The sequence below is a fragment of the Archocentrus centrarchus genome, chromosome 3 (assembly GCF_007364275.1).
Source record: "Archocentrus centrarchus isolate MPI-CPG fArcCen1 chromosome 3, fArcCen1, whole genome shotgun sequence".
Lineage (NCBI taxonomy): Eukaryota > Metazoa > Chordata > Actinopteri > Cichliformes > Cichlidae > Archocentrus > Archocentrus centrarchus.
The window spans coordinates 14248779-14259353 of record NC_044348.1 but is presented as its reverse complement, the minus strand read 5'-3'; the positions used below and the strand labels follow the sequence as shown (position 1 = coordinate 14259353).

General features: G+C 39.8%; 1 protein-coding gene across 1 annotated transcript; it reads right to left on the bottom strand.

Moving 5' to 3' along the window:
- Positions 1–5151: 5151 nt before the first annotated feature.
- terb2 (telomere repeat binding bouquet formation protein 2) lies at positions 5152–8916 on the bottom strand. The gene is made up of 7 exons (XM_030726186.1): positions 8707–8916; positions 8090–8171; positions 7843–7982; positions 7289–7350; positions 5822–5889; positions 5648–5736; positions 5152–5478 (listed from the first exon to the last, which is right to left on the bottom strand). The coding sequence occupies exons 1-7, from the start codon at positions 8912–8914 to the stop codon at positions 5366–5368; spliced, it is 762 nt and encodes a 253-aa protein (XP_030582046.1). The 5' UTR covers positions 8915–8916; the 3' UTR covers positions 5152–5365.
- Between the last annotated feature and the right edge of the window lie 1659 nt (positions 8917–10575).

Sequence of the window (10575 nt, the reverse complement as noted above, 5' to 3'; positions counted from 1 at the left end):
AGTAATAACAGTAACAACAGAAACAATAGAAATCCAGAGCACCTGTTGAGCTCATATCCGGCTCACAGTGATACCCAAACAAAAAGTTTCAACCACGTGACTGCACTAACTTACATTCCACAGGGCTAACACACCTCACAACTCATTAGCAGCTCATAGTTTCCACATTTCACACAAAAACATATCCTGACTGGTTTTTCTCTTTTAAACTAATAACAAACGCCAATCTGCATCATGTTCACACAGGAAAAAACACAAAAGCACGTTGCAAATAAATGTATTGACTTACCAGGAAATTCTTCATAACTTAATCCACTCTTGGTGGCATTTACACGTCACTGGACCAACTATATGGTTTCTGTACTTACAAAATGACGACTAAATTTCTCAAATCGCTAAGTTTCACAGCCGTTCTGTTCTCCCGACCGTGAGAAAAAAATGTTTTTCCCTCTGTTGACAACCGGTACCGTGGCAGCGAAAATGGTGCATTCTGGAACATGGGAAAAACACAACTTATCAAGCAATGACACATTCGCTGGAAAGACCTATACAATGGCAAAAAACAACCTGGGTTACAGAGAGTTTACTGAAAATGGGTGGAGCTCAAGAGTAGAGGGAGGGTGCTGTCATGGGTTCGGGTGGGCTGTGTGGTATGTGGGTGTGTCTGTCTGTTTCCAGGTGATCCAGTGGGCAGGTGGTTGTGTTCCTGCCTTTGTGGATGTGTGAAGGTGTACACCTGTGGCTGGTTATCAGTCAAGGCCAGGAGTATTTAGGAGTGGCTAAGATGCAGATTCACCACCAGATTGTTCAACCTCCATGTTGGTAACCAAGCTGACTAGTCTTTCATGTAGTGATCTTTTTTGCCTGCTTGTAATCCTGTCCTCTCCTGCTTCACCAGTCTACTTTGTTTTTCTGCATCATATTCATGTATTTACGAACCAGCTGAGCGTCGCCATGGAACCACCCTTCTCAGCCACTTGCTCTCCCGCTTCCGCCTGCCAGCCCCATGGATCATATCAGTCCGCACTCACCTCTGCCTCCAGATCCTGGAAACTCCCCGCCAGCCACAAACCCAACCAGTTTGACCCCCGAGTCTCTCTGCATAAGCCCATTCATGCCACCTTAACTCACCACCACCATACTGTTATTTTACTCCTACCTGACGCTGTTTTTCTTCTCCCCAGATGCTCCGTTTGCCAGACAGACATTCCGCAATCCCACCAGTATTACTCCCGCCTGTGCTTTTCAAACCTGTTTCTTTAATAAACTTTGTTTTACGAGAACTGTTGCATTTTGGGTCCAATCCACCTGACCAACATGACAGGCACAAAGATGAATCACGTTTTATAATGTGCGCCACAATGACCCTTTAAACATCTGCTGGTAAGAAGTCAGAGTTAGGTGCCTGAGTAAAAGAAGAAGATGAAATTCTTTATTGTCATTACACATTTCTATGCAACAAAATTCTGTCTGATAGCTCTCCCTTTTTTCACAGCAGCATATGAATGAGAACAAGATATAAACTGCACAAGCAATAAATAAGAACAAGAAAAAAAAAACAGCAACAAAAATGAGGTAATACAGGCCTAAATGTCCATAAAGTGTGCATGTGGGTAAGGTGCAGAGTGTGCAAAGTCCAGGTGAGATGCAAAGTGTCGAGTCTATGCTTTGGCTTGCATCAAAGCTTTTACGGCTCTGTGGAAGAAACTGTGTTTAAGTCTTTCTGTCCGTGTCCTCATGACTCTGAGCCTGCCAGAGGGGAGGGTGCCAAAAGAACATTGTCCAGGGTGTGTGCAATCTGACCTGATTTTTTCAGCTTTTTCTCAGTTGGGCAGTTGAGCTGCAAAACCACACTGCGCGTCTACAGGTGAGGACCCTTTCTATGGTGCACTGGTAGAAGTTGGTGAGGAGTTTTTGTGGGAGCCCAGTTTTCTTGAGGGACCGCAGGAAGAAGATTCTCTGCTGGGCCTTCTTCACCACTTCTCTGGTGTTTACTACCCATATCAAGTCCCTTGCGAGGTGAACACGAAGGTACTTGAAGCTCCCCACATGTTCCACCTTTTCCCCAGCAATCACCAGACTGGCATGTGTAACCGTGCTGAACTTGGCCGTGTATTAATTCAGCTCGGTCCAAATAATCATAACCCAGTTCTGTGTTTCCATTCGTCGTATAGTTTGTGTCTGCGTTGTGTTCAATGACAATCAGGAGACAGGATGAGATGAATGCTGACTTTATCTGCCTGCATGAAACGGAACATGTACTGGTCAGAATCATGGGCTCATCATCGGGTACAGCACCTTACAAGGAATAGCATTTTCCATTAACATCAGGCTAGCGAACTTTTCTAACTGTGTGTTATAATGTTATTAATCTCATCAAAGGTACAATATGCAACTCATTAGTGTCCTGGTTGCTATAAGTACATATTACAGTTAGCCAGTGATCATATATGAACATACAGCAATAATACACAACATTTTCCACAGTGCTAATATCAGCGAACCCACCTCGTGCTCTTCTCCCATACACTGGCAACGAAGTTCCTGTGTCCACTACCCTTATCGCAGCTAACCACCAAGAGATGGCGCCGTTTCACCCGCTATGCATAAACCCAAAATGAAAAATAATGACAAGTGGAATCCAATACAATATTAACTGTTACACATGTACTGTGTCCTTATGTTTCCTGAAGTCAATGACAAGCTTCTTTGTATTGTTGGTGTTGAGGAGCAAGTCATTATTCTGCCACCTGGACCTCCTGTCTGTAGGCTGCCTCATCATTATTGGTTATCAACCTCACCACAGCTGTGTTGTCTGCAAACTTGAATGTCTAGTTTGTGTTATGAATGGGGGTACAGTCGTGTGTAAAACGAGAGTAAAAGAGTGGACTGAGAACACAGCCTTGGGGGGTACTGGTGTTGAGGATGATGTGAGATTAGTAGAGGTCTCCAAGTCTCACGTGCTGTGGTCTGTTGGAGAGGAAATCCTTAATCCAGCTACAGTGGTGGTAGTCCCAGTGTCAGCAATTTGTCAACCAGCTTGCCCGGGTTGACAGTGTTAAAGGCCGAGCTGAAGTCAACAAACAGCATCCTCACATAAGTGTTGGAGTTCTCCAGGTGTGTCAGTGCAGTATGGAGAAGGAGTGAAGCAGATGGATGATTATCACCACTAATGGTAGTTGATCTGGGATCTGTGCTGGGCTGAGTTCTAATTCCCAAAGCAGGAGTTGATGTGGCTTGCCCTTTATATGTAACATTTTTCCCACAAATACGATTCACTGCAGCTTGATTCAAAGTCACAGGGCTCACTTTATATGTTGATGCAAGTTCATTTACCTACTCGTTGAAGCTGGCAGTCATATCATCAATTATGTGAGCAAGGGGTACTACATTATATGCAAGGTGCAAATCATCAGATTTCTGAGGATGATTCATCTATCAGAATAACCTCCCAGCACTCCCCATCAACCAGGAAAACAATACAGGGAAATGTGAGAAAGTAGGGATGCAGTGAAACATGTTTTATTAAAATGTAATGAATGCAGATGAGCTAAAAAAAACCTCCCAAACTACAGTCAGGACGGGACACAAATCCCTTTGGGGTTGCGTCAGCACATGCATCCAAATCGGCTAAATCAAACATGCAGAGCCAAGCAATGTGCTGACCCCCTGTGAATAGGGGAGCAGCTGAAGTAAGTTTCCCAGTGTGCAGGAGTTTAGATATTTTAGATATTAATTTTATACATATATATATATATTTTTTTTTTTTTACAGAGGATTATTAATGGTGGGATGGTAGCAAATTGGTGTTTTATTTAAGGTAAACAGGAAGTGTAAATAGAATCCAGGAGTGAAATATAAACTGCTGTAGTGCACAATGTCCAATAATGCTGTTAACAGCTAAAAAAAGAATATTAAGCAACATGTCAAACAAGGAGCATATGAATATCTGACTGATCAAAACACATAGAAACACATCAGTGAAATTTTTATATTTCTAACTTAAAAATAAACACACAATCAATTATATGGGTTACATGTTCTGCATTTACCTTGTGAATGCAACTTTTCCAACTTCTTTTGAGCCACACCTGACAGACCGATTTTGAGCCAGTTGTGAGACTTATACACACTTTGTCCCTTCAAGTTAAAGTTTCTCCCATGTGAAAATGAAAAATAAATTTATCAAAAAAGGCAAAAACCTATTTAAAATCAGTGTCAGCTTCCATATTTGACCCAAAATTTCCACAGCTTGTGACTTTTTGGTGATTTGTAACTTCCCCCAGCAGACCATGATGAAAGACTTCCCTTTCTTCACATTCATTGGCTAAAAGCCAGACTGCTGCAGAGCCAATAAACATACATTACATCATCTCAGCATGTGGAGCAGGGGGCCAAGGGATAAAAATGCTGTGTTGCCCCATATATTGTGGTCAAACTAGTTCTACCCCAGTTAAAATGAACAGATTAAATCAGTTAATGTACTAGTATACACAGCAACAGTGTAATTACACTGAGATACCTGTACAGAGTACAGAATAAAGTGTGACAGAAAAGCAAAAGTGAAGAACTTTGAATATTAATTAAGCAAACTGTAGAAATAAAGGTTGTAAACGTAAACTGTAGTTTGTGCGTATGTAACTGTTCAAATATTCTCATGTAGATGGTTGTAGTACACTTAAATGTTTGATTTAGGGAGGCAGGAGGAAGCAGTCTGTCCCAGCTGCCATAGGGCAAAAGTCTGGGGTACACCATGGACAGAAACAAGGACAGTAGTAGCTCAATGTAAATGCTGCAGGTTAATTTTTCACGAATTCAGAAAACTTACTGCCCACTAGAAAAAGACCAGGTGGTGACTTACCTATCAGCCTCACTGGTTTCAATCCAGGCCAGTGTATTTGTCATGGAAATTAATAAAGTTAGAGCATGTTCAGTGAGCACACAAGTTTCATTCATGTGGCTCAAACTTGCTCTGTGGATTTAAATACACTGGAAAAAAAAAAACATTCATCTGGTGTCATCTGGCAACATTTAGTCAGCACTATTATCAGTAAATTTCCACTGTTTCTGACATCAAAGTCAAAAGCAAAGAAATCAATGAATGCATGATAAAATAAACCAATTTTTATTAAAAAAAATAATTGATGCACACACAATGGGCTAACACACATATAACATTAAATTGTGACACACTGAACAGTAAGAACAGAAAATAAAATGACAAAATGAAATGAGCACTAACGTTAATACACTGATTTATTTTAAGTCAGTGTTTATTTACACACACAAAAAAAAACAAGTGCAGGAAGCAATGCAAACATTAACTCATCTTTTAAAAACTGGTTTTCTCTTAGTAGTTGTTTGCTTATGTGCTTGGCAAGCAGCAGAGTGCTTTGCATCTGAAGCACTGGAAACTCCCGTGATGGAAATCGCACAGATCACCTGAGTATTTCTGCAGCTTGTCCATCCTGACATATCCTGCAGTGGGTAAGCAAACAGGAAATGTCCTAAAATGAGGTGTAATGCACAAACGTCTTCTGCCCACTAGATAGTAAAGACTGTCAAATAATCTAAATAGGGATCACACTAGACTTTCAATACAAGTCAGTTATCAACTGTAGAAAGAACAATATGTAAAATACCTCACCTGTAATCATGCTTTTAACTGGATATCTTTGCATACAGTCACATAATAGCACTTCATTTTCTGATGAGTCTGCATCAGATGATTCAGAACTGCCAACAGAGTGATGGAAACTTTATTAGACAGTCTGCATTTTTTCATCCAAATCAAAATATTTTAAGTTGCAAGTCAACATACTCCCTTATGCTGACTTCTTCTTCGCTGGACTCATCTTCTGTTGGGCAAGTAAAACTTTCTAGGGCGTCCTGTAAAACAGGAGGTACTCCAATTAAGTTTATTTATTCTGATCCCCATTAGCTTTAACATAAAACTGGAGGGAAGTTCGACATAGCCAGGCTTTCTTTGAGTACGTTTGGCTTGACAAAACCTAAAGCCCCCCCGTCAGAGATAACGGGTGTCATAACGGTGATTGTTGCATAATCTGTGATCTGTGACATGCCACTTTACTCTTTTTCTTCCTGCACAACATTAATCAATTGGGTGCCGCCCACTCCAATCTGAGACATTATCAGAGCATGGATGATAGAGGCCATTAAAGAATAAAACGTCAAAAAGCAACACTGGTGCTGTGAATAAGGGAGTAATGCTGCTCGGTGCTGCTGAATAACATGACTTCTCCACATAAGACATTACAGGTTACTCAGTGTCTTCAGTTCTGACTCTGATCCATAGCGTTATAAAGGAGATATGTAAACCAACAGTCTGTTATCTGATCAAAACAAAATAAATTTTATTGAAAGATTATTAGGCACCATGGTGGTGCAGTGGTTAGCACTGAAGGTCGTGGGTCGCATTTAAAATTGGCTGTAGGTGGTTTTCTTCCAATTATCCAGTTCAGGGTAAATGGATAGAGAAATGAATATGCTTGGTAAGAAATAGCCAAAAATTGTAACTGATTTTCTGATCCATGAAATTATTTGCAATTCCAGCAGTGTGACAGAGACTTACCAACAGATTAGAACCTAACATAAAACATGTATTTTCTGCATCACCACTTGAATGCATGCAAACATACAGTTACAATGTGACACAGAGTTTGTGCTACTGTAACATTACATCTCAGCTTTAGTGATGTTAGTAAGATGCAGCTCAACATGTTGTGTGTTGGAAAAGACATTCCTTCATCAAATACTCTATACGGCCCTTAGCTTTTAGAGTAAATAAAAAAAACTGGTGAAAATGTGGCACTTCCAGATGATTACAAACCAAAACTTAGAGCATAACACGCTCCAGACCAGGTTATTTGTTCAGCATAGGTTATCATGGTGACGTACCAGGTAAAAAGACACTTAAAGGTCTGACTTTCAGCTCAGCATAGCTCGCTAACTGAGCTGAAAGTCACCACACCCCTCTAGGATTCATAATTAAAAATATAAATATTAGTATATTAGAAGAGAATATTAGTTCAAAGATATGGTATAACCAGCTGATCTATTTGAAGTATCATATAATCACGATTAAAAAAAACTGTGTATACTGGTTTATCTTTCTATTTAACAGTGTGCATGACTAACAGAGGACTTGTCTTTAATTCATTATCCATAGTTAATTGTTTACGCACCTCACACACATCAGAACAAAAGCAATAATTACAGGCATTGCAATAACCTGTCTGTGTGTGATTTAGGTTGCTGCTGTCCTTACCTGTTCCACTGACTGTTTGTCTTCATGCTCCCAAATCAGCCGCCCAACCACATTTCTCACTTCTACATAAACAAATATTGAATGAGAAGCAGTTTTCCCCTTTATGACAGGTTGAATATTTTGAGCTAAAGTCAGAAAGTGGCAGTTCTTGTAAATGGTTTTAGGAACCTGAGGACATAAAACTATCCAGTATTTAACAAGGAGAGACAAAGATTAAAGAAATCTGAGAAAGTGGTTTGTGTAGCAAATAATTTTTTTTTTCTGCATTTAAAAAAGAGGTTTTGGCTTTCCTGCAAAAAAATAAATAAATAAATAAAAATTACCAGGATTGTAATATATATATATTTTTTAAAATATTTTTTGGGTTAATTCACTCACTCACGCAGTACATTTTTCTCGAAATTTATCAAATGTCTAGAAAAAGCAATAAACAGACTTTAAGTAAGTTAAGTAATGTAACACAAACTCATTGCCTCTCAACCTCTCCGTCTTATCCACAAAGGACTTAGTATTACTTACTCACAACAAATGAATAAGTGTAAAATAATCCTTACCATCTTGTATGGAGGCTGGAGGCAGCACATAATGACCAATGTTCAGAGATTTCACACTCTGCCGCTTTTGACAGGCAGATAGAAACAAGCTGTGAAAAATCGTCACCTTGTTCCAGAGGTAATCCTTGCTCTCAAAGATCCTGAAAAACAGAACCAAAGTGTGTAGCTTTAAAGGGATTGTGGGAATATGCCTCACAAATGCTCTGTAGGATGATAAATGTGAAGCTTTTCAGCTCAACATGCTAACCTCAGAGTATCAGGGCATGTAGCATCCTCACTGAAAAGGTAATCTGCTGTTCTCCACTGAGCAATGGAGCCCCCTTCTGAAACTACAAGATAAAAAGCTATAAAGGTGCTCATCCACCCCTCAATTCTTGATGTTCTGCTAGGAAAATGGGGAAAAATGTGCAGTGATTTATTTAAACGTACAAACATACATTGTATATAGGCCAAAAACTGAGTTTGTACAATCCTTATGAGCTTTCTGGTAATTTCTTTAACCAGTCCTCAGGAATAGTTCTCCAGGCTTCTTGAAAAGCTCTTCTTTGGATGTTGGCTGCCTTTTGTACTGCTCTCTGTCAAGATGTTCCCACATTGCTCAAACTATTACTCAAAACCACTTTAAAACATTAGAATTAAGTCTGGCTCCTTGGAAGCAAAATATAAAGAAGTTTGAGACTCTTTTGCATCCTCCAGCATAAACAGACCTCTACAGGTTTTTTAAATGCAACACTTTGTTAAATTACTTTAAACTAACATGTTAGCAGTAGCATATTTAAGATCATTCTGAAAACCTTTGTTTATTGTGGTTATTAGTTTCCTTGGATAGTTAGCTTAAATAATAGCTAAGAGCAGGGTACTTACTCCAAAACGTGCGACAGGCCTGTGGCACACTGTTAGAAAACCAGGCAGTCTTACAGCGAAACATTGCCATTTTCTCTTGAAAAGTGTTAGCTACAATTGACCAGTAATTGTTAATTGTTTTACATATTTTTACACTGATTAACCCAAACTCCACCTCTTCCTTCTGACTCACTGCAGCGCGAGTTTGGCGCTCAAACGACTGCTGCATTCACGTGCTCTGAAAACTGTGGGAAAGAATCAGCAGAACATCTGGCCTGCAGCTAGCCAAAAAAGTCTATCCTTTAGAAGCCCGGGAAACAACGTTTTCAAGGCTTTTCCCAAATACATTTTCCTAAATTTGCTATCTGTTCAAAAAAGCCAGAAAATCTAAAATATAGGTGCTTGAAAAGACAGCGCCCAAAATATAAACAAATGAAATGGGTTTTTCACAATTGTGTATAAGTACCCTGTTTTAAGAGTTACAATTATGTATACTATTAACATATCTAATTGAATAAATGAAAAAATAAAGTGTTTTTTTTTTTTTTTTTTAATTTGCTTCCTAAATACAGCTTTCCCACATAGACTGGGAAAACAGGATCAGCAGGGTCCTACACCATACCTGTCAAGTTTTGTATTTAAAAATACAGTAAATTTTCTGCTGCTGAATATAGAGGTCACTATATGATGTCATCACCTAATTTGCACAATTGTTAATTTGGATGTACTGTAGTTGCAATCGAGGCTGCAGGAGCAGAAAAACATCTTTGGAGAGACAAAAAGTGAAGAAAAAAAACACCATAAATATGTTTAGAACTACAAATAAACTTTGTGAAATAACTTAATAACTTTAATGCTTTGCCTAGACCCACATTACATAGATCAATTTTGTCCAGTACTGTTTAATGTTAGAATATCAAATTTAATGAAAACACTGTGGGGAGAGACTGCTAGCTACATTCAACCCTCCTCCGTTATCTGGGCCACTGTTGCCAACCTGTGTAAGAAAACTCGCTGTCGCCTGTGTCAAAGGTTGATAAAGGCCGAAGCGAGGACTGGGGATGGGAGCAGAGGGAGCGGGTGGGCAGGCTCGGTGTTTAAGTGAAGGTTCGGGGGTTGGAGGGTGGAGAAGTGAGGTCTGGGCAATGCCAAAGCGTACGAAGGGACGCAGTAAGAAGGCTTTATGTACACAAAACATGGTGACAGCGGAGGATTTCGCTGTCAGTATATCACTTTAGGGGCCAAAAAAAAAACCAAAAAAAAAAAAAACGCTAAATTGGCAACACTGAGCGCGGATTTTTTTTACGCTGCTAAACTAAACCGGAAACACGTCACCGAACTCTGTGAAAAGGGCGCACTGAGGTCCAGTTGTTTTTACGGGGTCATTCCTGCTGTCGGCACTAACCTAGTGATAGTGACAATTCAGTTTGGACCGGCACAGGAATGCTTTAAAAAAATAAATAAATAAAATTGAAAACTGAAAATACGGGAAAAATACGGAAAATAAAAAATACGGGACGATGCCGGGACAGAGGGGTAAAATACAGGAATTTCCCGGCCAAAACGGGAGACTTGACAGGTATGTCCTACACAGGGAACCTATTTTACATCAGGGGCCACATGTCCTCTGCGTCACATTTTCGGATTGTCTCAGATCGCTTAGGACCTCGGGTGAATGAGTATGGAAAAAGGACCTGCAAAGTGTACTTGATTCGAGTCGAGTCAAGTCGACCGCGACCGAGTTGTTCCGTATGGAAACGCAGCAATAGAGACCACTTTGCTCTGAAGTGGGCTGAACCAGTGAAATTCCCCTTTCTGTCAGTGAAAAGAAGTTGAACTACATATTTAATTGGTTAAATGGTGATTCTAAATTGCCCATAGGTGTGTGTG

What these genes read in the sequence shown, in the direction of transcription:
- terb2 (XM_030726186.1), bottom strand. Translation starts at nt 8,914, where the DNA reads ATGCAGCAGTCGTTTGAGCGCCAAACTCGCGCTGCAGTGAGTCAGAAG. An exon ending in GGCCTGTCGCACGTTTTGGA is followed by an intron (nt 8,172 to 8,706) that starts GTAAGTACCCTG and finishes TTTATCTTGTAG; the next exon opens with TTTCAGAAGGGGGCTCCATT. An exon ending in ACATGCCCTGATACTCTGAG is followed by an intron (nt 7,983 to 8,089) that starts GTTAGCATGTTG and finishes TCTGTTTTTCAG; the next exon opens with GATCTTTGAGAGCAAGGATT.